Source organism: Physella acuta, unplaced genomic scaffold, assembly GCF_028476545.2.
Source record: "Physella acuta isolate Inbredline_101_S28 unplaced genomic scaffold, ASM2847654v3 ptg000345l, whole genome shotgun sequence".
Taxonomy (NCBI): Eukaryota; Metazoa; Mollusca; class Gastropoda; family Physidae; genus Physella; species Physella acuta.
This window is the reverse complement of record NW_026731864.1, coordinates 726,803-754,633: the sequence shown is the minus strand read 5'-3', so window position 1 is coordinate 754,633 and position 27,831 is coordinate 726,803. Positions and strand designations below refer to the sequence as shown.

General features: G+C 37.1%; 2 protein-coding genes across 3 annotated transcripts in view; one reads left to right on the top strand and one right to left on the bottom strand.

The window, feature by feature from the left end:
* Nucleotides 1-810: 810 nt before the first annotated feature.
* On the bottom strand, nt 811-10,858 carry LOC131941089 (serine/threonine-protein kinase PRP4 homolog). 2 transcript variants are annotated; one of them, XM_059300084.1, is made up of 17 exons: nt 10,780-10,858; nt 8,975-9,260; nt 7,839-8,620; nt 7,145-7,717; nt 6,030-6,179; nt 5,799-5,883; nt 5,466-5,653; nt 5,149-5,379; nt 4,575-4,741; nt 4,389-4,462; nt 4,155-4,239; nt 3,823-3,970; nt 3,355-3,492; nt 2,877-3,030; nt 2,403-2,517; nt 1,949-2,187; nt 811-1,592 (listed from the first exon to the last, which is right to left on the bottom strand). In XM_059300084.1, exons 1-17 carry the CDS (start codon nt 10,851-10,853, stop codon nt 1,389-1,391), a joined length of 3,693 nt encoding a protein of 1,230 aa, XP_059156067.1. In that variant the 5' UTR covers nt 10,854-10,858; the 3' UTR covers nt 811-1,388. The 2 variants fall into 2 exon arrangements, with proteins under 2 accessions (XP_059156067.1, XP_059156068.1); XM_059300085.1 differs by having other exon boundaries at nt 5,149-5,376.
* Nucleotides 10,859-15,659: 4,801 nt separating this feature from the next.
* LOC131941076 (hepatocyte nuclear factor 4-gamma) overlaps nt 15,660-27,831 on the top strand; it is a 56,977-nt gene continuing 44,805 nt past the window's right edge. Inside the window, exon 1 of the mRNA XM_059300061.1 lies at nt 15,660-15,807. Within this exon, the coding sequence (XP_059156044.1) occupies nt 15,783-15,807 (25 nt within the window). The 5' untranslated portion in view covers nt 15,660-15,782. The remainder of the gene's footprint in view (nt 15,808-27,831) is intronic.

Genomic DNA, 27,831 nt, shown 5'->3' with positions numbered 1-27,831 from the left:
AGTTCTGTTAGCACTTGTGTTCCTTGAGTATTCAAGATAATTATTTATTTAGCTTAGTATTTTATCACTATGACTAGAGTGAAAATTTCACTATCAGTGAATTTGAACAGCTAAAAAAATTGCCAATAACTAACTACATTCACATATGAGCCACAGGTTCAGTGTAACACAATACCAACCATTTTCTCTAGATTCTTCAAGAGATTTTCTAAATCCGATTAAATCAGTTTTACTTTCAACATTTCCAACTTCCCTACCTCTAACAGTTATATGAATAAGATGTGATTTGCTGTAGAAGATAACTTTTTACATCAGGAAATTTTTTATATTACTTACATAACAAGGTATTGAATGCAATTAAAATAGAAAGCATTTTCTGGAAATTCTAACTTGCATGTACAACCCCATTTTATCTAATAGCTAATCCATACTTTGATCTACAGTTGCAGCAATCAATCTAAATACTTATGCATGACTAGAACTTTAGCAACATTTACTGTATTGGCTAATATTAATAACTATTAAAAATGTGCAGAAATCTTATTTTCGTGCAAACATCAATTTTCTATTTTTGCCTTCATAAAAAAAAAATCAATCTGTAGAACATAAAGAGGAGTAGAAAAAAATGAACCATGAAAAACCTTGAATTTAAGCTGGCGATGAAGGTGCTGAGACAAGACCTTGAAAAGCAAATTTCTATGTGACCTTGCCAGGAGAGAAGGCTCATTGGTCGTGGCCAGACAATCAACTCCAGTTTTTTTTACATTTTTGCATGAGGAAAAAAATGTGAAAAGTAAACAAACACAGGAACAAATTTTAAAATTTAATACAAAGATCTGCAGGTAAAATATATTGTCATTTCAGCAATTGCGAAACATTTTCTCATAATCATTACTTCAATCACAGAACGTTTTTAAGCTTATCATGGAATTACAGAACAAATGACAATAATTCAATAGTTAAAATTAAAAAATGAGCAGTTTAAAATAACTATGGTACCAATTTAATCTTCATCAGTTAAATTTATTATAATATATAACTAAACCTATCCATTAAAATGACCTTTAGCTCCTCACTTATTACCAATATACTCCATTTGCAAAAGCTGAATAGCCGTGCGCACTAACATTTTTTGCATGTCAACTACTTGACTGTTTTGGCCTGGAAAATAAGAGCATTTATTTTCAACATTCTCTTTTCATACACAAGAAATATTCCACTGCTAGTAAATCAACCCATCAAGTCACCTTTGATTTTCAAACAATTCATTAAGCAGAGAATAAGAGCCTGATCCACTAAAAATGTAACCAAAAACCTCCAGAAACCACTCAACCCAATGGTTTGGGCTATAAAAAAATGTTTATCCGCAAATTTTCAACTTTACAGGCTCAGATTTTTTCTGTTATAAAAGGATGGGACAAAGCCTGGTTGATGGGGATACGCTTGGACGGGTCTAGGGCTAACAGTTTGTCCAACAAGTCCTTTAACTGCGTCACTTTCCTCAGCTGATCCTCTGGGAGACGGTTGAATGGGACCATGTCAGCCAGCATATCCTTGGTGGCATTGATTGAAGACATCACAGTCACTTTTTCCTAACAAACAATATGGAAATTACTTAATTCCCCACACTACTACTCTGTGCTATTGTCTTGATGACAGTTGGAGTATATGGTATTCTATTACTTTTATAAAGCATTTGATGTACCACCACTTACTACCATTTAATAAAAAACCCAAACTTACTAGTCATTAAAAAAAATGTTAACTAATTTTTTTTATTTTACTGGTGTAAGTTGTAGTTAACTGATAATTATTATAAATAAAAACTCATTGAAGACAACAGGCAAAATTTAAAAAATAAAAACAAGCACAAAAAATTACTAAGTTGTGCGATTGCAAACAAGGATACAAGTGTTCAAAGAATATCAAGAAACTGAACAAAACTCACCCTTTGTGTTACTTTGTCCATCTCATGGTGGCGGAAATTGTATGATGAGTCAAAATGTTGATCTTTGAACATGCCTTTACGGATCATCTTATTTGGGATTTTGCCTTTGTAATCCATAATGGTTTTTAACATGTCATTGCTACTTGTACCAGGGAAAAGTATTTTGCCAGTGTACAACTCAAACAGTGTACACCCCACAGACCAGGTGTCTATGTTGTGATCATACCCTAAACCCAGAACTGCAATTATAAATGGTAAAACATATCAAGTTTCAAAAATAAACCTGTAATTAAAAGGGGACTTTAACATGGTCTTGTAGTTAAAATAATAAAATACCAAACATAAAAATAAAAAAAAAATAAACCTGTAGTCATTAGGGGGCTTAACATGGCAATTCTTTTACTTAAAATAATAAAATACCAAGAATCGCTTCTAAGGAGAAGAAAAAACTCACTGATTTCTGGTGCTCTGTAAAAACGACTCACAAGATAAGGGGTGATGTCATTCTCTGATACGTGTGAGGCAGAACCAAAATCACACAATTTGAGCACCATTTTTGATTCATTCACCTATTCAGTTGAGGGGAAGATCAAATCAGTAACTAACATCTTTCAGAATTAACCAGATTTATTCTAAACATTAGTTGTTTTTTTTATTTCACTTCAATAAAATCTTAGAAATAATGTTAAATTTAATATGGGATAATTTTACACACTATGTAATTAAATGTAATTAGATAAATGTAAAGCAACAAACACACATTTAAAAATGAAATAAGAAGCTAAAAACCACTTTAATATCTAGTTTCCTATCATAAAGCTTTACATACTAAAATTGAATCACCTCAAATATAAAACATATAGAAATAAGGTAACTAAGTAAAAATACATTTGATGCTTAATTTATCCCATGTGTGCACAAAACTCACCAAAATGTTATCAGGCTTGATATCTGCATGTAAAATACTACATTTGCGTAGAAGTTTAAGAGCTAGCAATAACTGCTGACTGTACGACCTCACTGCTTTTATGTGAAGTCCAACATCTTTACCATATTTTTTTAGAACCTCTCTCAAGTTCATGCTAGAATGTTGGTCAAAATTAATAATTTTGTGATAAAAATCAAGTTTTATGTTTGCATGTTGAAAAAGAACTAAGACTGCAATGTATAGTTTATCAGTTTAATCCTAACCTAAAGTAGTAATATACATGGTTTAAGTGCTAAGGTATTAACTAATTAACCAAAATGCTCTTACTTAATGCAAATTCTACACATTAAATTGTTCCTTCCATAAAAATCTTTACTAACAAAATAAAATAATTCAAACATTTCTTAAAGGTATGTTATTAATCAGCCTGTACATTAGAAAACGTGTTAACAAAATATAGAATTTTAAGGTAAAATACCTGAGAGGTTCAAACACCAGACAAAGATGCTGCTTGTGGTAGAAGTGTCTGAACAAACGCAGGCAGTGGAACTTGTCATCTGGATCAGCATCGTTTAACTTACGGAGAAACTCCAACTCTTTCATACCTGTCTTTAACCTTTGTAAGACAGAAATTTTACACAAACAATTTAACCACAATAAAAGTTCTTTTAAAATTTATTAACAGAGAACAAAAAGAGACACAATTTAAGTAAAAATAGTTTTTGAATATGAGAAAACAAACATATTATAATTAATTTTCAATGCTGTTGAACACAATTTAATTTAGCTGATATGACATAATTTTTAAAAATTATTTATACAGTAGGTCAGCTACCTAAAGATATTTTACTTGTAAATAAAATGATGCAGTTTTAGAAGGAAAATGTACATCAATTATACTGCTTATGTTATAGCATTCACAATAATGCAAGAAGGAAATACTTACATCATTTCATTATTACGAATAACCTTAATGGCAACATCTGTATTCCCCCTTGCTGCATCTCTACACATGACAACATTACTGAACATACCCTGGCCTTTGTAGGCATACACAGAGTAACGTTTATCTAGAGTTTCTCCAATCCTCACACCTGTTTAATTCAACAGACAAAAAAAGGATTAAAAAATACTACAAAAAAAAAGCTAACAGGCCTAAGTAACGTTACTGCTTATTTTGATTTGAAATATTTATATATTAAGATAGTATAAATTCTCTAGTGCTGTATTTTGAAATAACAAACCAATGAACTATTTTTCACAGAATAATTTCCTTACGATAGTATCCTTCTGCATCGTCCCAGTTGTCAGTCAGATTGGGATTCTCTGCAACTCCCATCAGACCTCTTCTCAGACCAGGGCTCTATTTACAGTTGAAAAACAAAACATCAAATTTTTAAAAATTATACTTTCAAGATACAGCTATCAACATTCATTAAAAATTTAACTACAAATGTTTACTTGAGAATACATCTGAAGCTGTCTAAATGGAATGATGATAGATAGACTTACATTATAATTTTCACTGAACATGTCCTCAGTGTCTGCAAACATATCCACAACATCGTTCTTTGTTTTTTTCCCTTCTGAAAAATTTTCAATTGTTAAAAATGTTTAAACTAATAACTAATAATAATAAATAATAACAAGTTAGTTTATGATAAATCATTTTCAAAAGTTGAAATGTTATTGACTTACCTTCTTTTTGAGATTTGTCATCATTCTCCTCATTGCCAGATACATTGTCTTTGTTCTCTCCATTGACTAAGACCTTGTCGTGGATTTGTGTACTGTCTTCTTTCTTGTGGCTGGGCTTCTCCTCATCAGAGCTACTAGCATCACTATCACTGCCTGAGCTACTTGACCTAAAAACATCAGTACATTAGTGTCACTACTTAGAAAGTTGGATTCTGCTACATTACAACAAGCTTTTATAACCTGTTGAATTGTTAGAAAGCTCCTAAATTTCAATGTGTAACCTAGAAATATTTGTTTTTCAATTTAATGTAGGAAATTACAAAATTTTTATAGAAATTAAAAGATGAAAAATTCTTTATTTCCACTTTTTAATGGTCTGAATAATTTTTACTATGCAACTTCCATTTTGTAAAATAGAAATTTTTTTAGTTAAAATCTGTGAAATATCGTTATCTTTTAAAGGCTTTGTAATACAATAAAAATAACCAATATATTATTAGTTTATCTAATGGCATATAAAATAACAAAAGACATAAAAAGAAAGCTTAAACGTTTAGTAAAGTAGATAGTCTACCTGTCACTTTCACTGGATGAACTACGGCTCTCACTGGATCGTTTATCCCGACCTCCACTCACACTTCGACTACGCCTGCTTCCACTCCTATGCTCATCCCTGTCCCTGCTTCGTCTAGCCGTACTTCGGCTCAGCCTCTGTTGGTGGTCCCTACTTGTGTTGCTGCCTAAGCTATGACTCCGACTTCTCTGACTGTCTGGACTTCGAGGAACACTTGACACAGCATCTCTGCTAAACGTGCACACAAGAAATCTTTAAGCATGATGAATAGAAAATAATTTCTAATTCAAATAAAAAATAAAGGCAATTAGAAATACCTCTTTTCATCATCCTCATAATCTTCACCATACAAATGTTTCATTTCCTCCCTGGCTTTTTGTTCCATTTCTTCCTTCTGTTCTATAGCTTGTTGTGACATTTCCTGAGTTACCATAGGCTCATTACCACCAATACTAGAAACATCCATCGAGTTGGAATCTTCCACCTGATTGGTTAGTTTCAATTTCTGAAAATGACAAATAAGTATAAAAAGTGAGTTAATTTTGTTTAGTTTTGAATGACTTTTTTTATCTGATGGAAACATTTTACCAAAATAAAACATGAATTAAAATGTAAAGTCATTTACAGGTTTGGTAAACATAAAAATTTACCTCCAACAATGCTTGTCTTTCTTTCCTCCTTCTTTCAATGATGGCATCAGCATCTTCTTCTTCATCTTCTAAACTTATGTCTAGCCTTAAAAATGTAGGTAAAAAAATGGTTTAAACTGAGTAAAACAAAGTAATAAGTATAAAAAAAAAATCCAAGTTTTGTAGATAAAACATCCATACAAAAAATGCCACACAGTAACATTAATAAACAAGTAGATGGTATAAGCTTACTCTTCATCATCATCTGACTCATCTCTCTGTAAAGCTAGACCTTCAGACAAACTGTCTTTAAATTTATCTTCAGGTCCTTTAGAATCAGATCTGTCTCTATCTATTGATCTACCTCTGCCATCTCTCACTTTATCCTGTCCTTCTCTATATCTATATTATTTAGAATACAAATATATAAATCTCATTTAAAATTTTGAAAAATAAATAGAATATTTAAAGGAAGAGAGAATATAGTTGTAAAAAAGTAAAGTTCCCTTTTCAAACCTGACGGTCCATAGGGCAAGTGAAGTAGAGTTCACTTGTTTCTGTGACCTCGGCATATGAAGAGATAGTGTGGTCAGCACTATGCCCACCCACCTTTACTTTCCCTAACATGAGTTAGGTACCCATCAGAGTTAGGTGGACTCAGGGATGGTCAACTGACTTGAACCCAGATTCGAACTCGAGACTTACAGGTTAGCAGTCCAGCTCTCTCCCACTAGACACACTAGTTGTATTACTTTGTTAATTGTAGGCTAAATTAATCTCTGAAGGACTCCCTTCACAAGTCATCATTGCTTTTTAACATGTGAAACCTTAAGACAATGCATAAAGTAATTATATATTTTAACCGAAGAGCTAGTGTGTTCACACTAGTAGACCCCCACCTTCCATGAGATTATGGTTATTGGGTAATGTGATTTGTGTTACAGTGACCCATGTAGCAAATTGCATATCATTTTCAGCAAAATACTAGCTATTGGGAAATAAGTTGAAACTTTTCCAAAAAAAAAAAACCAAGGAAAAATTTCTAATTTTTTACAAAAAGGCTGACCGTTGTAGAAATGTAAACTTAGCTCAAAATTACTTTAAAATTGTGATTTTTGCCCCAGAAAACTACATCTTTCAAACTAGACAAGTCACAAATTCAAATAGACTAATTAAGTAATTCAATTTCATAGTAATTAACTAATTTTTCTAAGATAGGAGAAATGTTTTTTTTTTTCTGGAAAATGTCAGTCGACAGAATAATACTAATTTTATTTTGGCAGAAAAGTATTCTCTAATGGAAAGAATTGGATTTATGTTAATAAGCACATACATTTCTGATAAAATGTGAGAGAAAGAAAATTTACCTTCTGCCCATAAAAGGACTTGGAGTTCTTCTTCTTGCCCCACGATCGGGCAGTCTGTTGTCATCACGCCTGCGATCAGGTCTGTCTGCAGGTCGTCTGGCATCAGGACGGTCACTGTCTTTCCTGTCTCTTGGTTCTGCAGGTTTTCTGGGATCTTCTCGGCGACGATCATCCCCACCTCCTCTTCTGTCATCCGTAATTGACCTCCTGTCTTCTGCCCCCATTCTCCTGTCTTCTACCCCCATTCTCCTGTCTTCTACTCCTCTCCTATCTTCCATCCCATTTCTTCTTTCTTCTCCTCCTAGTCTCCTGTCTTCGGCACCAGCCCGCCTGTCATCCAAAACTGCCCTTCTTTCATCAACTCCACTTCTCCTATCTTCTCCTCCACCTCTTCTATCATCACCTCCTGCTCTCCTATCCTCCCTTCTTGGATCTTCACGTCTACGCTCAACATTTCTGCCACTTTCTTCACGCTTTCTGCGACTCTCTCCTTGCTTTCTGTCATCTTTCCTGAGCCTTGATTCTTTATCACGCCCTGATTTAGATTCAGACTTGTCATATAAGCCATCTTTCCTGCCAAATGATAAATATTAAAAATGAAATCACACATATAGCTGAACAAAAAGTGTTATACTAGTTATATTCTTATAAAAATTAGTAAAAATTGCCCAAACGTAATTTTTAAAAAAAATACCTTGATGGACTTTTTCTGAGTTTTCTTTCTGATTTCTTTCTGGGTGATGGACCATGGGACTTTTCTTCTACTATAGAAATATCAGGATCAAGTTGGTTCCCTGATTTCCGACGCTGCTTACTATGTTTACGTATTTCTATGACATCATCATCATCAATTTGAATGACTTCATCTTCATCTCTGGTCTCACCCTCTTCTTGATCACTGTCCAGTATCTCCACCACCCTGTTTTCTTTTTCTTCTCGTATTTTACGCTGCTGCTCAGGCTTGGCAGATGGTGCCATCTCCTTTTCTGCTGTTTTCTTTGACTGAACAAGGCTTTGAACTTTAGCCCGGACTGAACTAACTTCAGGGCCTAGTCTAGCTGCCAATGAAGGTGTCAATTTATTTGCTGAAGAAGTGGCGGCTGAGGTGGGGATACCTACACTGTCCAATAGCTCTAAACCTTCATCTAAAAGCTCTGTTGAATCTATTTCAGGTGTTCCATGATGATCTAATGATTTTGAAATGTGCCTATCGTTTGATTTATTTTCTAAACTGTTCCTATGTCTATCATCATCTTCTATTTCTTCTCTAGGTTTGTAAATCCTGAAATCTTCAAACTCTGTGAACTCACGATGATGACTGTGGTTGTTGTCTTTTCCTGTCAGAGATCCAGAATTACCCATGTTGGCTGACTGAGAATCCATCCTTGCTAAGACTTCCCTTGCTTTTCTGAGCTCTTCTTTAGTCGATTCATGTTCTACTTCCCCTTCCTCCTCCTCTGAGTCTGAATTATAGCCCTGAATTTGGTTAAAAAATTATCTGAATTATAGCTTTGAATGTGGTTAAAAAAAATTATCTGAATTATAGCCCTGCATGTGGTTAAAAAATTATCTGAATTATAGCCCTGAATGTGGTTAAAAAAATTATAGTTAAACAGTTAACTCATTTTCTATGTCAGTAGTTGATATGCTAGTTAATAAGCTTGTGTCCACTAAATATAAAATGGAACATTATGCCAAGTAAAATTATGTAATAAAATACAATAAAATATTATTCTCACAGAATTGCAAATAATTTTAATTATAAAGAAAGCCCTTTATAAAAAATAACTCTCAACACAATTTTTAGTGCTAAACAAAATAAGTGAATACCTTTGCAATGAGATTGATTGCTCTTAATGCATCATCTCCATCTCTTCCAATAAGTTCTGCTGTGAGAGCCTTACGAGCAGCTTCCAGTCTTTCCAATTCCAGATCTTCATGATTCAGTTTTTGCTTTTTTGATTGCACCATTTCTTCTATGTCACTTTCTGAAGAGCTGTGGTACTTCTTTTTGTGTTTTTTGGACCTGTCCCCACTGCTATGTTTATGCTTATTTTTATGCTTATGCTTATGTTTCCGCTTCTTTTTATCACGCTTCTGACTGATAATTTCATCTCTGTAATAAACAAAAACAGAACATTAAATATCTATGTAGATTTTCAATATGGTGACTGATAAAGTTAATAAATTAAGTAGCAGCATTAAACCCTTTTAAACCATACAAGTATACCTGCATATGGATACTAAGGTCGACTCATAATATATTAACCCACATAATATTTATTTTGTTTATTTACATTTAAAAGTGGTAGGCCTAATGGGCAGTTGAATAGGATCACAACAAAGTGATACATAATTATTAATTGTTACATGTCTCAATTAACAAATTACTATTAAGGCTAATTAATCACTTTAACTTTAGAGTGTAGTGTATAGTTTATTTAGGCTACATAACAGATATATAAAACTTAAACCATAGGCCCTAATCCTTTTTCTTATAAAAATAAAACAAAAAATAGCACTGTTCTCGTAATCTATACCTCATTACCCAGTCATGATAAATGCTATTGTTATTGTGAGATATTATTCTGTCATATATTTGCATGAAATAATAACTGATAACAGAATTGGGTGTGCACTTAGGCCTAATTATTATAACAAAATGACTAGGATTAGGGTCTTGCTGTTTGTTTGCAAACACACGCATGCGCAGTACCATAGAAAATATTGCCGCGAAGGAAGGCGGTAGTTTCTCTCCAATGTGCATGCATATCTTTTTCCGATTAGAATCTGCCTTATTATAAATTAACTTGATTTTAATTATTTTAACGAACCACTCCTCTTTCTCCATTTGGGCATTATATTCAACCTGGTCATAATAGTTAAGTGTGTAAACCAGACCTATTTCTCAAAGAACAGAATAAAAGGTTTTTAACATATTGAATCAAAAAGTGGGGAGAATGTTTACACCGGTGTCCGAAAATGGAATCTTCTTAAAAAAAAGGGATGTTAGGTTACTGGTGGTTAACTAAATACACACATGGCTGGCTAATGTCAATGCTAACCCTGTCCCTAACCCTAACCCCAACCCTGGTCCTACCATACGCCTAACCCTAATTTCTAACCATAAAATTAGTCGAGATTACAATACTACAAACAACCCAACACCCCCTTTTTAAAGACACCGGACACCAGTATATTATATAATCATCCGAAAAGGGTTTCACAATAACTTCAGTGTCTTCAGTCAGTTACCAGACTTCACCAGTTGTACTGTCACAGAGTCAAATAGCTGTTTTTATTTCTAATATACTGAAGTTTGAGACAAAATTATACATAGATCTAGATCTACAATAAACTTAATACTAGGCCTATTATTTAAAATCTAGATTTTTCCAACAGTTAACCATTTAAATTTAGGCCTACTGGCCTTAACTTTACTTTGTACAATTGTACAGCAATTTTTTTTTAATTATCGAAATTAGGTAATATAGTACAGTTGTTTTGAAAAATCGACTTATGTACACTAAAAATACAACAGTTAAGAAAAGGAAATAACATTTTAAAGCGGGTTTATATATTTTACTAATTAATCGCAATAAAATATCAAATCTATGAGAACAATTAAGTTTTACCTAGACTTTGATTTTGCGTCTGAGTGTCGTCGATACTCACTACGATCCGCCATTTTTACAAACCATGACGTCATGAAATAAAAAATTACAACTGAATCAAATAGGATATTCCAAATGACTGGAACTGAAAGTTGTGATTCTAATCTACATTGTTATTTTACTTTCAGGCCTTTACCGGTCGTGGTTTAATGCTTTATCACAGCATTAATGTTACAACACATTTCAAAAAAATATTTTCAGTTTCCGATTAAGTTGCCTTTAAAAACCACTAGCACATTGGCACTTACAGTACAGGCTTAGTTTAGCACACAGGGGTGTCTAATGAAGATGTGTAGGGTCATGAGCAGGAAAGAAGGGAGGATTGTTACAACTTTTTTCAAATATCCCTATTTGTTTTAAAAATATTTTGCAGCAACTATATTGTATTAATATTCGTTTTTTTTTTTTGTAAGTCTGAGGTAAAAATCGTCCGCTACGACCCGCACGCAAGTCATCACCATAACGAAAAACAAATGTTCTATCTATATATAGCGCAGAGGCGTAGCTACCATTCCCGGCGCCCGGGGACAAACTTTCAAGTTGGCGCCCCCACGGGAGCAACCTTTCAATTTTTTATTTGCACCCCTCCCCTTCAAACTTTCCATTTGCACCCCCCCCCACCCCTCTCCATATGTTTTTTTTATAGTTATAATGAAAAAAATGCAGCTAAAATGAGATTTTAATTTGTTTTTATAACCCATTTTGGCGCCCCTAAGGTCGGCGCCTGGGGACATGTGTACACCCCCCCCCTTCGCTACGCCTCTGATCTAGCGAATCGAACAGAGGGGAAAGCCGGAGCGTAGGGAGCAAGGGGAGGGGGCATGCGACCATATTTAAGATTGTATCAACAACAAAAAAATAATTTAAATAGCCTTCAGCTAACAATAAACCAAAAACAAACTTGAATAGCAGCATGATCATTGCCCCACCGGACGAAAAGTAAAAAAAAAATGAAATAGAAAATATAGTGTCAGTGGCGCAACTTTGGCAAAAAAATGTAATTAAAACAAGCATTTTAAATAGGATTGTGAACAAGTAATTACGGGAAATAAAATTTAATTAAAAGAAGCAAGATCATTCAGTGATTAATAACTAAATTAATGAAAGTGAAATTGAGGCGTCTGTCTTGGTGTCTTCTTGTAACTGTTTGCAAATTGAACCGCCTATCTCAAGGTTGTCGCCTGTCAAGCTGTTAGTAAACGAAGGCGCCTGTCTTGTGGTCGGCGTGCACATGTGTTTAAATTGTTGGCCAAAGAAGGCGCCTATTTCTGCGAGCACATTCAACCATATCTTAAATAATACTGTTGCATGTGGAATAAAAGTGATGAATATCACCAGCACGTATAGTCAGTGGCGTAGCGAGGTCGGGTGTCACCCGGTGCGGTACTTAATGGTGTCACCCCCAGAGGCGTAGCGACCCTTCCCTCCCGGGGACAAACTTACACATTTTCGATTTGCACCCCCCCCCCCTCAAACTTTCGATTTGCACCCCCCTCAAACTTTCGATTTGCACCCCCCCCTCAAGATTTTCTCTATATATTTTGCTATTTTTTGCCTTGGTGTCACCCCCTAAATGGTGTCACCCGCTGCGGTCCGCACCCCCCCGTCGCTACGCCTCTGCGTATAGTCCAGACTGAGCTCAAAAAAATCCATTTGCTCAGACAAATCCAGACAAAGGTTCAAGCCACCTTGGTTTCTCTAACTTAAGTTGAGCTTTGTGGACTCATGGACGAGACTTTCGTGTTCGCGGTCGAAAGCTCTATACCATCCGATCACGCGTCTCCGACTCATTATTGTATAAATATATATCCAGAAGCTGGCACCCCTACAACGAAATCCCCCATACGCCAGTGGAAGTTTTAAGTGTCCCCCGGATGTCAAGTCACCCTCACACTTTGAAAGATGTCTTTAAAAATAGTTGATGTGGGCTTCCATACTAGGCCTACTGTTACAGACAAAACACACTTATTTGTAGAGGCCTAGAAGGAGAATTATCAAGAACGTGTATTTAAATCTCAAATCACTGCTCTAGAAAGATGTTTTGGCCTGCTGTCCTGATCACTTCTTGTTAGAAAGGAAATAACATTTCGGACCTGAGATGTGTTGTGTTAAATATCTGCTAAAGGTAAACCACTAGAAAAATGAGTTATTACATAGTGTAATTAGATTGGGTTAGCTCCCTTAATTAGCTTTGGAAAATCAAGAACCAAGAAAATGTTGTCCATGCTAACACATAGCATTAGTTTTCTGAGAGTCTGTCTATACACTGGGGTCTTTGTCAAAAGGTCTAACGTTCGTTATGTCGCCCCCCCCCCCCCCCCCGTGTAATCTAGTTTCTTCTTCGTTCTTTAGTGTGTCTTACATTGCAGGTTCATACCACTAGTTCGGCATTGCAGACGAACTGCACAACTATCTCCAACTCAGCAACCTTGACGTAAGCCTATCGTTGTTCTCAGAGAGTACCAGGTGTAGTCGTGTAAAACATGAGCTGTATTTTCCGTGATCGCAAAGGCATGTCTCGCTTGCCCTAACTTTTATTTTGCGAAAAATGCTTTGTCTCATCTTGTTGTGGCTTAGTCTGAAAATTATTCGCTACGTAAGCCAGCTGGATTATCCTATACAGTCCTATACAAAATAAGGCTTGAACAGTTGGTTCCAAATGGTTCCACTTGGTTGTTGCCAGAAAGTATATTTTTCAACCAAAATTGAATATTTTATAACATTTGTGAAATAAGTACAAAATCCACTTCCGGTTTAACTAAGGCTAGAAATATTCAAACAAATAATTACTAGACATATAATAGTAATTTAGCTAACACCTCAGAGATGGTGAGAAGTGTCCAATCATGCCATCCCATGACAGTTAATTTAACTAAGAATAATTTAACAATTTGTTGGCAACAAAACAGACGCGGACTGGGGTCGATCTGTTGTGTAAAATATTAGAGCGACTAGTGCTTTCATTTTTTACTACTTTATTGCTATTGCTAACTATTTTTTAGCGCAATTTCCATTCTGGAGAATTGCGTTTATTAACTCGGCTTTTCTGGGAATGGATGAATGGATGGATGGATGTGTGTCCGCAGCTTTAAGTCGTATCTCCTCCTCAACGAAGCAATATCGAGGACTAGTTCCAAAAGCAAATATGTTAAGCAAGTTACCAGGATGAACATAGGCCAAAAAAATTCCGGGTTTCTTTCATGGATTTCCCGGAAAAGCCAAAACACCTCGAAAAAATGCAGTTTTTTGCCCATATCTCGGCAACCAGACCACTTAGCGACTTGAAACATGTACCAATCGATTCCTGCCATAATTTAGAACAATATTGCCGAAGAAAGTTTTCAAAAATATCCTTTCGTTCGGTCACAAAAATGTTTTTGAGTTAATTAAAATTTGGACCGAATTAGTAGGCATTTTATCCAACCACACCACACGCGTCATCACGTTCAATAACTGCGCCATCACGTTCAATGGCTGCGACATCACGTTCGGTAGCTAGGCGCGCAATGGTTTTTAGTCATGTTACTCTATTGTAAATAAAACATGTAAAATACTGAAAAAAAAATTAATAAAAAACGTTTTAATAACTTACCAATGGTTTTACTAACCCTGCTCTTGATTTACGCTACGACAGAGCTTTTTTTAGATAACATAAGGAAATTGCGCTAAAATTGTCACTAGACTTTTTAATTACCTTGTTTATTATAAAAAAACATGTTAGAATATCATTTTGAACATAAAGACACATTGATACGTGGGTAACGAAGCCAATAAATTAGCTTTATTCTACGACAAATTCCCGAAAGACACTTGTCCGAAGGCCGATTTCCCAAATGGACACTTGAATGGGCATTTGTCGCATTCGGGCAAGTGTCTTTTCGGGCGTTTGTCGTATTTGAGCAAGTGTCCATTCGGGCGTTTGTCGCATTCGGCAAGTGTCCATTCAGGCGTTTGTCGCATTCGGCAAGTGTCCATTCGGCAAATTGGCCTTCGGATAAAAGTCTTTCGTGTTTGGATGTGTAACATTCGTAACAGTCGGCTCACATGACGGTTAGAGTGCTTACATTTATCATAATAGTAAGTTGACTCAAGACATGTACTTTATCACCGGAGATGGGTAAAATTTTAGTTAACCACAAACACACTGACAGACACCGCCATCTTAGACGCCTATTTTAAATCTAATAACTTAAAATACCAATGAAGGTTCGACCATAATGACATCAGGTCACAATGGCCTGACCCCCCCCCCCTCACCTCCACTCTAGGAATGTAGCGTCGTTTATTGGCGACCCGTTAGTGAAAATATTTTTGTTGCATAACGTTGGGGTGAATATCGAACTCATTCTTGTGTTGCTGTTGTGCAGCATAACACTTAACACCACCTGAATACTTTAAAAATTCAAAATTTAAGTATTCAACTTTTAGGCTAGGCTACACGTCAACCTTTTGCATTTCGGCCTATTTGTCAGTCAGCCTTTAGTATAGTTCATATCGGTCTTTTTCATTGTCGATCGTATAACAAGTAAGCCTTTAAAGTCGGCTTACACGTAATGAAAATGATAAACGCCTTTCATTAACTGTTAACCACCCTCCTAAGTTCCCCTTCGTGTTGAATAGATTGTGATAAAACCCCTATGCTTTAAATTAATAAACCACAGTTACAGTTAAATAGCTTACACAACGATGCTACATACTTTATTAAAAACTACAATATTATTTTGTTATAATCAGAAATAAAATACTTAAAACTTAAAGCAAAATAACCAACATTTTCAGCAAGCCAACAGCTGATCATGTAAACAAGTGGTGACCTTGTCTTTTTTTAAAAGTCACGTGATTTATTTGCCCCGCCTGCTTTGGTGGGTCACAATTACACACTGTGTTCTTCTATTTTAAAGCAAATTATACTGTGTGTTTTCTGAAACAATTCAAGTCAAGGTTAATCTAAGTTAACTTCACAAATGTCAGACAGTTCATCAGGAGAAGGTAAGTTTTGTATAGTCCAAAGTCCAACCGAATAGTTAGGGAATGTTTAACTAACTTCTTGCAAAATGTCCGACCACTCTGGCGGATAGACGATCCGTGTTACAAGAAATTAGGTCATTGGTCCATACTGAGAAACGGTGGGATAAACACACTAACTACTAGACCCTAGTCACTCTTTGCTAGTCTTCTTAGCCTTAGTTGTTGCTTTATAGCATTGTTTGGCTAGTCTGTGATGATCCCACGATTTGTTGATATCTTGGTGGACCAAATTTATTATTTTATTTAGATCTAGATCTAGAAATTCTAGCTAGGAACTCGAAAATAGCTTCAAGATCTAAAGATGAGATCTATGCCACTCACCGGACGAGTGTTTGCGTGGCGGTTCTAAAATCTTTCCCACAAACTAGAATCTAGATTCTAGATCTAGAATCTAGATTTAAATATTAAATAAATATTAGGGCCGAAATAAATCTAGATCTAGATTCTCCAGCTAAGATTTTAGAATCTAGATTTCTAAGATCTCGTTATAACGGCAGTTTAGTTGAGTAATGAGTTTGAGTTAAGACTTTAGAATAGAGAGTTTAGGGCTTAGGGCAGTTTAGGCCTTTGCTTCTTTAATAAACTGTAATTCTTATGCATTTTCAGCACACTAATGACTAAAACTCAGTATAATAAAATAATAACAACCATTCAAACATTATTCTATTTTAGATCAAGATCTAGCATAGGTCTAGGATTGCCAGTTTTTCACTTTAGCCTATCAGTTACTCAAAAATAAAAAAGTTCAAACTGGCACTAATTATTATTTGGCAATGACTATTGCAGCAGATCCTGGAGTCCTAGAGCTACCTAGAATTGTTGTTAATAAAATAACATCAAACCCAGAAGTAAGGCTAGTTCTTTAGCATTATCCTGACCTTAGACATAAGCATAAGTTAAGAATCACAGTTCATTTTGGATAGGAAAGTCACTGAAAATGGAACTAGTTGTTTGAAATATAAAACTACAGAGTGATATGTTGCTGATCTACAACAAGAAAATGCTCTAGAAATGTGATGGTAGAGGTGGACATGAATATAATTGAGGGTTTCTTTTGAACTTTTCTCTCCCAGGGGGGGGGGGGGGGGGCATTCAAAACTTCTTCCAAAGAGATGCCCAAAAGAAACACAGGTGTAAGGCTAGCAAATAATGTGGATTGAACTGGCCTTGTGAGGATAGAAATTTATTATATATATATATATATATATATATACATATATATATATATATATATATATATATATATATATATATATATATATATATATATATATATATATATATATATATATATATATATAACCTCTTTGGAGGTACCGAACTCTATAAGTTCAATATGCGCTTTCACCTTACCTTTCTTAATAGTTCTATCGCCTTCACTGACAAAATCCGATTGTGAACCGTATGAGTTCGGGTTGGGTGTCTTCACCATATATACACACACACACACATATATACATATAGGTCTATATATATATATATTCATATAACACTTTGTGTATATTATAATCAACAATGTGAGTATATCAACTTGCACATATATCAACTTGTTAATATAAATCAATTACTTTTTGATATATATTATAATATATGTGTAAAATCTGGATATTTATCACTAACTTCTGGATGTATATATATATATATATATATATATATATATATATATATATATATATATATATATATATATATATATATATATAATAATATCCACAACTTGTGGATAACCCCATGTTAAATAAGTTCTGCCATCACTTCATTCATAGCCCCTTCTTGTGAATTATATTTGCCTTAAATTAGTTAGCCATACCCACGTATTCATTAAGTTAACACCTTGAATCATTCAAAGGAGTTGCAGCGGTTTATTTTAGGGTTATGGTTTGGATATGGGTAAGAGATACCATCTGTATGCAGGACTATACCTCAGGTATGCCTTTTTAATAAATAGCCACTGAAGTCACCAAAAAGTTTCCTTAAAACTTGTGATAATATTGCTAAGTCAGCGAATCTTTTACTGATGTGTGGTATCCATTGAGTCCCAAAGATTAATTGCATTCTGGTTGGTAATTGATCATTTTTAAAAGCACTAATTACATAATGTAATTAACATATTTCATTAGCGGTGTAATTAACAGGTGAATCATGTCCCCTTGTATTCTTAGCCTAAACCACATGTAACAACGCTTTGGGCTTTGTTAGGGGAGGCTACCCTAATATAAACAATAGCAGATGTGTTTGGGTTATTTCTTTTTGGTGTGTTGTGCGACCGATGCAGGGCCATAAGGTACTGCCAACCTAGTGACGTGTATTATAGCATATCCGTATTGAATAAGTATTGAACTATTTTGTTTAGGTAAACTACGCATGCTTGTTTTACTTGTTCTAGATCTAACTTTTTATCTTTCCTAATTGGATTGTGCCACGGTTGTCACGTGACCGGTGTAAATTGTTTAAGTGCTATGTCATGTGCGCTTATTAGTCTGTATGTTATGAACGTTTCTATAAGCTCTCCCACAAGGCCTTGACCAATCTTTACTTTTGATTTTCTGACCATGTCCATTGGCCGTTACTTTTGTCCCTTTGTCAACGTTACTACTTGATTCTTAATAACAGACTTTTCTTCTCCTTACTAGAAAAAAATCTGACCATAACGCAAAGAAAAAGAAAGAGAAAAAAAAACAACTGTTAAGTGACAGATTTTTTTAATTAAAAAAAACCCCGACATTTCTGATAACAATAAAGTTCCTAGATTTCTATTCTTCACCCAATCCTTAGATTATTATCTTACTTATTTCGGGACTTTCAAAAGCTTCCAAAAGAATATAGATCTAATATTTTTACAAAAAAAAGACAAGCCATTGAAAATAAAAGCCTTTGGTATGAACCTGTTCTCGGAAAAAAAACACCATTCTTTACTCCTACTCTATTTGTAATTCACTGACTTGACATATTTCCTAAAAACCGTGACAAAACACCACAGTCCAAAAACTGGGTCATTATCAACGTATCCCCATTTTCTCGTTAACATTTTATAACAAGCGGTTTCAACTGTTCATTTCCGATTGTTATAAAACAACAGTGGGCGTTTCAGTACAACTTTACCAGTCGTTCAACAATTTCCAGAAAATAATAATTAAAAAACATTTTTTAAAGTAGAATATTCACTGAAATTCACCATTTCAGAGAATACATTCATAAAACAATTGTTTTGGGGTAACATTGTAATAATTTATTTATAGTAACTTGTGTATATTTTAAGCGTGTAATTAGTTCTCTGTGTGACATCTTAGAACTTGAAGCTCTGTCTCATCTCATCTGTTTGACTGTGGTGTATGAAGGGAGTCACGTGACCAGCACTGTCCACCTGACCCCCCTCCCCCATCTCTTGTGTAGACGTCATGTTATTATCACGTCTACTAAACACGTTGACTTTTATCCACTGCATTAATAAAGTCATGTGGTTTTCAAAAACTCGAGAGCTCAGAGAATCATTTACATAACAGATTACTTGTATTGGAGATATCACCAAAATCTGTCTGATTCGATTTACACACTAGCGTTAGATATTACTGAAGAAAACTATTTTGTACGCGTGTGTATGCTGTTCGTTGTGTATGTGTGTTCATGTGTGTGTGAGAGAGAGAATGAACTAGTCGCTCGATATTTGCCAAATGTTACCACATATCTATTGAGTGAAATACCACACTCTATAATGTTCTTTATTTTCTTGTACTTTGTTTTTATCTCTTTCTCTCTCTTTCTCTCTTTCTCTCTCTCTTTCTCTCTCCACTCACTCCTTTTCTCCTTTCTCTCTCTTCATTACCTCTCTCCACCCGCCTACTCTCTCACTCCATCCGATCTCTCTCCACCCTTGTACTCGTAAATCACACGATTACCATCACATTGTACTGGTCTACCACACGATTACCATCACATTGTACTGGTCTACCTCACGATTTCCATCACCTTGTACTGATCTAACACACAATTACCACCACATTGTACTGGTCTATCATACGGTTACCATCACATTGTACTGGTCTACCCCACGATTACCATCACATTGTACTGGTCTACCACACGATTACCATCACATTGTACTGGTCTACCACATGATTACCATCACATTGTACTGGTCTACCACACGATTACCATCACATTGTACTGGTCTACCACACGATTACCATCACATTGTACTGGTCTACCACACGATTACCATCACATTGTACTGGTCTACCACACGATTACCATCACATTGTACTGGTCTACCACATGATTACCATCACATTGTACTGGTCTACCACATGATTACCATCACATTGCACTGGTCTACCACACGATTACCATCACTTTGTACTGGTCTACCACACGATTACCATCACATTGTACTGGTCTACCACATGATTACCATCACATTGTACTGGTCTACCACACGATTACCATCACTTTGTACTGGTCTACCACACGATTACCATCACATTGTACTGGTCTACCACACGATTACCATCACATTGTACTGGTCTACCACACGATTACCATCACTTTTTTTCATCCAATATTAACTACAGGTTAGAGTTTAGACGTTTAAGTGCATTGTTTTAACGTTATATATACCCGATATAACAGTCAGTGTCTAAATGTTAACATTGAGTTAACTAGTCTAAGACTTAATGTTAAGAATGAGTCAACTCGTCTAAGGCTAAATGTTAACAATGAGTCAACTAGCCTAAGATGTCGTCCATAAATGACGTCACACTCGTAGGGGGGAGGAGGGGTCCATAATTTTGAGAAGGCGTGTGATGATGGGGAGGGGGGGGGGATCAGATGGTGTGACGTCACTTTTATGCATTATAAAAAAGCAATGTTAGAAAACGAGTTTTAGCCGTTTTAGAAAACGGTTTGAATAAATGGTAATGGAAATTGATTAAAACACTCTTTGTTGACAGAGCTCTGACGAGATTTTGGAAAAATATCGATGTTTTAAGAAAAATTTTAACAGCAATTTGGAGGGGGGGGGGGGGTTGCGGGCTGAGGTGTGACGTCATTTTAGGGGGGGGGGGTCTGGCTTTTTGTTACGACGTGTGACGGAGGGGAAGGGGGAGGTAAAATCGTCAAAAAAGCGTGACGTCATTTATGGATGACCCCCTAAGGCTTTAATGTTAACAATGAGTCAACTAGTCTAAGGCTAAATGTTAACGAAGAGTCAATTTGTTTAAGGCTAAATGTTAACAATGAGTTAACTCGTCTAAGGTCTAAATGTTAACAACGACTCAACTAGTCTAAGACTAAATGTTAACAATGAGTTAACTCGTCTAAGGTCTAAATGTTAACAATGAGTCAACTAGCCTAAGGATAAATGTTAACAATGAGTCAACTAGTCTAAGGCTAAATGTTAACAATGAGTCACCTAGTCTAAGGACTAATGTTAACAATGAGTCAACTAGTCTAAGGACTAATGTTAACAATGAGTCAACTAGTCTAAGGCTAAATATTAACAATGAGTCAACTCGTCTAAGGCTAAATGTTAACAATGAGTCAACTAGCCTAAGGCTAAATGTTGACGTATGACCTAGGCCAACTGAATGGCCACCAGCCCTCCAAGTGTCAGTCTCTAAGTGTGCTCATCACTCGAGTACTCAGCTGGTAGCTTTGGGATTTTCTCTACTTGTAAACACGGGATGAGCCGGCGAGGGTGGGATGCTCGAGTGAGTGGAATGCGCGTGCTACAAAAAAAAAGGAGAGTAACTCATTAAAGTGGATCGAGTCAACAACAACAAAAAAACCTGGATGAGTAACCGTCATTTGATGTTTTAATGTTATGCACTATAGAACCGTTACATAAGAGGGTCACCAAGGACTTTAAATAAAGCCTGGAGGTTGTTAGTTATACCGCTGTAATGACGCACAAGTAGGTGGCTAGCTCATGCAGTAATCTGTGTCGCGTGCTCCGGAGATATATCACACACACACACACTCACACACAGTCAGCTGGTCGGCGGCTGGTGCCCAGACTCTCCGGGGTGACATATTTACTTAGGACACCGAAACCTCCCCACACCGGAAACTGTTTGATCCTGGCTGGCATTTTTGTGACAATTTTATGACGTCCGTTCAAATTTTTTTTTCTCTTGGTGAAATTTTTAAAAATTTCTTAGACATACAGTGGCCGTCGTTTGAACAGAATATTTTGTGAATTTCCGAGATTTTTCCTGGAAAACGCCTATATTTGTGTTTTTTTTTTTTGGAAAGTTATTTTTTTTTTGGCTGCGTGAAGATTTTGTTCGTGTTTAATTCCAACCATGCACGTCACCATGGCAACCACAGCAGAGACCCAAGGCTACTGGCAGGCACCCACAGTCAAGGAAGAGACACATTGGCTACATGGTAAGCTTGGCATGATTATATCTGTGGCTAGTGTTACCTTAGTTTTTGTACTGGTAAACTGACCACTGGCTACATGGTAAGCTTGGCATGATTATATCTGTGGCTAGTGTTACCTTAGTTTTTGTACTGGTAGACTGACCACTGGCTACACGGTAAGCTGAGCATGGTTATATCTGTGGCTAGTGTTACCTTAGTTTTTGTACTGGTAGACTGACCACTGGCTACACGGTAAGCTGAGCATGGTTATATCTGTGGCTAGTGTTACCATAGTTTTTGTACTGGTAAACTGACCACTAGCTACACGGTAAGCTGAGCATGGTTATATCTGTGGCTAGTGTTACCATAGTTTTTGTACTGGTAAACTGACCACTGGCTACACGGTAAGCTGAGCATGGTTATATATGTGGCTAGTGTTGCCTTAGTTTTTGTACTGGTAGACTGACCACTGGCTACACGATAGGTTAATGTACATGATTATATCTGCGGCGAATGCTACTTTAATTTTTGTACTGATAGACTGACCATTGGGCTAATTGAACTGGCCATTGGGCTAATTGAACTGGCCATTGGGCGAATTGGACTGACCATTGGGCTAATTGTACTGACCATTGGGCTACTGATACCTTAATTTTTGTACTGATAGACTGACCATTGGGCTAATTGGACTGACCATTGGGCTAATTGGACTGACCATTGGGCTAATGCTACCTTGATATTTGTACTGATAGACTGACCATTTGACTAATTGGACTGACCATTGGGCTAATGCTACTTTGATATTTGTACTGATAGACTGACCATTGGGCTAATTGAACTGACCATTGGGCTAATTGGATTGGTCATTGGGCTAAATTAATGCCACCTGATATTTGTAATGTTCGACTGACCATGGGTTACCCTCACACAATTATCAGAGCATGGTTCAATTAGCGGCAAATACTACCTGATATTTGATTGTTAAAAACAAAAGTTGCCCACACCTGGACATTATGTTTTTAATCCGAAAGCTATGTATGACAGGACCTTATATCATCCAGACATTATGCTTCAATACAGATTTAACATTATAACACATTGTTTTACATAACCTTTTTTTTTCTGGCAAAAAAAATGTCTAGGTTTGAAAAGGGGGTGTTTATATATGTTCTATATACATTTGGAGTTCGCTTCAAAATATTGTGATTTTTCTTTTCTTTACCAATTATCTGTTAAACCGTTGTTGTATCAAGGGTCGCGCGAACCTCCATAAACCTCGGGATATTGATCTGTCTATTTAAGATATCTTAGTTCAGCAGCTATACAGCTGCTCTTTCTTATTAAGACTGCGCCAGAATAAATTAACTTTACGACTGGCTTGCTGCGATGTTTTTTGTTTATTATCCCCTCCCCACGTGATGCTGAATCACCTTTCTGCGCATGTCACAGTTTTAAGGTTTACATCTCGATAGCACATGCTGCAGGTCACGTGTTGATCACATGCAGCAATGTAGCTCATGGTCACTCACCGTGTTCGATGTTAAGGTTACTCAACACTAGAGTCACCGAATACTTGGACGTTAGCTGACCACTAGAGTCACTCAATTCGTTGGACGTAGCTGACTACTAGAGTCACTCAATTCATTGGACGTAGCTGACCACTAGAGTCACTTGGACGTTAGCTGACCACTAGAGTCACTCAACACCTGGACGTTAGCTGACTACTAGAGTCACTTGGACGTTAGCTGACCACTAGAGTCACTTGGACGTTAGCTGACCACTAGAGTCACTCAACACCTGGACGTTAGCTGACTACTAGAGTCACTTGGACGTTAGCTGACCACTAGAGTCACTTGGACGTTAGCTGACCACTAGAGTCACTCAATTCGTTGGACGTAGCTGACTACTAGAGTCACTCAATTCATTGGACGTAGCTGACCACTAGAGTCACTTGGACGTTAGCTGACCACTAGAGTCACTCAACACTTCGACGTTAGCTGACCACTAGAGTCACTTGGACGTTAGCTGACCACTAGAGTCACTCAATACTTGGACGTTAGCTGACCACTAGAGTCACTCAATACTTGGACGTTAGCTGACCACTAGAGTCACTTGGACGTTAGCTGATGACTAGAGTCACTCAACACTTGGACGTTAGCTGACCACTAGAGTCACTTGGACGTTAGCTGACCACTAGAGTCACTCAATACTTGGACGTTAGCTGACCACTAGAGTCACTCAACACTTGGACGTTAGCTGACCACTACAGTCACTCAACACTTGGACGCTAGCTGACCACTAGAGTCACTCAACACTTGGACGCTAGCTGACCACTAGAGTCACTCAACACTTGGACGCTAGCTGACCACTAGAGTCACTCAACACTTGGACGTTAGCTGACCACAAGAGTCACTCAATTCATTGGACGTTAGCTGACCACTAGAATCACTCAACACTTGGAAGCTAGTTGACCACTAGAGTCACTCAACACTTGGACGCTAGCTGACCACTAGAGTCACTCAACACTTCGACGTTAGCTGACCACTAGAGTCACCTGGACGTTAGCTGACCACTAGAGTCACCTGGACTTTAGCTGACCAATACTCAATACTTGGACGTTAGCTGATCACTAGAGTCACTCAATACTTGGACATTAGCTGACCACTAAAGTCACTCAATTCATTGGACGTTAGCTGACCACTAGAGTCACTCAATACTTGGACACTAGCTGACCACTAGAGTCACTCAACACCTGGACGCTAGCTGACCACTAGAATCACTTAACATTTAGATGCTAGCTGACCACTAGTCACTCAATGCTTGGACGTTAGCTGACCTCTAGCCATATTCCCTGTGTAAAGTTTCTGATAACTGTATTAATAAAGCCGTGTCTCTAATAACCCGAGTACACTGGTACAAGTATATATTTTCTATATAAATTGTATTTCGTTCGGGGGAGGTGGGGCGGTTGACATTTTTCGGAGGGGGAGGGGGGTGGAAAGAAACTCGGAGTAACAGGTTGAAGCTACATACAGAAACCTGCCGCATGACTTATTTAAGATTATTCATTACCACGTCTGTTAATTACACCGTCAAACGTCAATTAAAATTTTAATTATTGCATGGCATTGTTACGCTAACAGAGAACATGCCTTGGCCTTGTTTTGTTAACCAGATTCCTCCAAGTTTTTCTGGTCCAATCTGAATCACTGCATGTTGTTTGTTGGCTTTACATCTGTTACTGTCTCACACAGTGTGATTGGATGACATTTTACACACTCACGTGGGACGTCGTGGCCTAGCGGTAGAGTGCTAGACTAGCTAAACCGAAGGTCACGAGTTCGAATCCGGGTTTAAGTCCTTGAATCCACGCAGCTCTGAACGGTACCCCGACTCGTGTTAGGGAAAGTAAACGCGGCAGGGCATATTGCTTCACTTTCTCCATGGACCGTCAGGTTAAACAAGGGAACTACTTTTTTTTTACTATAACACACTCATATATCACTACATCACTTTTATAGAAGTTCTATAACCAGTAGGTGACCATGCACACAAGTACCTTGAAAATGAATTCAGTACCAACATTGCTACAGCCGCTAATCCCTCATCCATCAGTACTTGAATCAGTAGTTCTTTCACCCTAACCTACTGCTGACGTGTTATTGCCTTTATCACTCACCCTAACCTAATTACACATGAAGAATGACGTATTTGTTGCCTATATAAGTATTCATTAAATTTTTTAGAATTTATTCTAACTGAAGTGGAATAATTGCACATGATAGGCACTTGACATGTCGGCTTATTAGGGATTTTGTGAAAGTCAGCTGGTGTAGAGATCTGTTAGTTTTTGGTGGTGGTGTATGGAGGTCAGCTTAGATCAGGGGTCTCCAAACTGCGGCCTTCGATGTCCTCTCATCCGGCCCGCTGAGATCTTTTTGTCCAAAGAAAAATCGTTTGTTGGTGATGGCTGAGGAACTTTGCTCAGAAAAATCAAAGACATGCCTGGAAGAAACTGGCCCCTGGAAGAAACTGGCCCCCGAACTGAAATTTGATAGTTAATGCGGCCATCGTACTGAAAAGTTTGGAGACCCCTGGCTTAGATAGTGGCTTGTAGCGGTCAGCTACTGACATCCATCTTGTATTGTTTTGTGTGGGGTAAGGTGGGGGCTGGGTTAACTCTGCGGGGGGGGGGGGGGGGGAGGAATGTGTGGGACACTAGGGACATAAATATAGCTGTGTGTGGGGGTGTGTTAAACTAGGTGCCCACAATTTCACACATCTGATGTGTGTTGGGCAATCTTTCTTCAGTCATTTTTCTCGGGGGGGGGGGGGGTTATTTTCGTGGGAGGGTGACTTTAATTTCTGGAGGGGGGGGGGGGGAGAGGCGGCGTGTTGAAGTTTCTGTTTTGTACATACATTCTATTTCGTTCTGGTGCTGGGGGCAGTAGCCGTGCTGAGGGGGGGGGGGGGAGGGCGCAAGATGACGGAAAAACCTAATGTAGGATATAGGGAACCAGCTACCCCAACTTCCACACACCTGATGTGTGGGATATGGGGAGCCAGCTACCCACACTTCCACACACCTGATGTGTGGACTTCCACACACCTGATGTGTGGGATATGGGAAACCAGCTACCCACACTGCCACACAGCTGATGTGTGGGATATGGGGAACCAGGTTCCCAACACTTCCACACACCTGATGTGTGGGATATGGGGAACCAGGTTCCCAACACATCCACCCACCTGATGTGTGTGGGGTATGGGGAACCAGGTTCCCAACACATCCACCCACCTGATGTGTGGGATATGGGGAACCAGGTTCCCAGCTGTGCCACACACGAGGAACTAGCCCATGGTACAAGCCGAAGATCCGCTGTGTGTAATTGTCCGTCTCAACACGCTCTCATAGAGAAAAAAAAAACCGAGCCCAGATTCCAGCAATCTGCTATCTCCACGATGTTCCTGATAAGCGGATCTCAAACTACGCCAACTATATCAGCAATATTATTTCAAATACATTTAAATTTTAAAACAATTAAATCTCTAAATCTGAATTTTTTAAAACTTCATGTTTTTAACTTAATATAAAGTTCAACATTTTTAGTTGTGCGAAATGAATCTCAAACTGATTACCTAATTAAGTAATTTACCGCCATGACAGTACTAATAGGTGGCTAAAATGCATCTATTTGAGAATCACTTTCTCTTTTTTTTTCTTCTCAATTTTTTTCTTGTTTCTTTTAGTAGCCCATGCCTTTCTGGAATAAATTTTAATGAAAACATTTTTATAACTCTTCAAAGCAGTTTTTTGGTGTTTTATTTAATAATTCTAAGAAAATGGAGAAATATTTCATGACTATTATCGATGTAGCAGATAGTTTTTATTTCTTTTGATGTCGTGTACATATTTTATTATTTGAGTCAGTGCCTGAAACATTGTTTTAAAACATGGCTGGCTAATTGCTCGCGCCTTGTTGTTACGGTGTGGGAGTCAAGGGCGGACCACTGCTACCGATGTCATGTCGATTTTATTCCCCTGCATTGAGGACGCTACTGTTTCTATCCGAGGTAATGCTAACAATAACATTGTGTGTGTTGGGTACATGGATTCAAACTTTA

Coding starts and splice junctions, on each gene's coding strand:
- LOC131941089 (XM_059300084.1), bottom strand. CDS start 10,853: ATGACGTCATGGTTTGTAAAAATGGCGGATCGTAGTGAGTATCGACGA. Junction 9,261..10,779: donor GACGCAAAATCAAAGTCTAG/GTAAAACTTAAT, acceptor TGTTTATTACAG/AGATGAAATTATCAGTCAGA. Junction 6,180..7,144: donor AGTCCTTTTATGGGCAGAAG/GTAAATTTTCTT, acceptor TAAATAATATAG/ATATAGAGAAGGACAGGATA.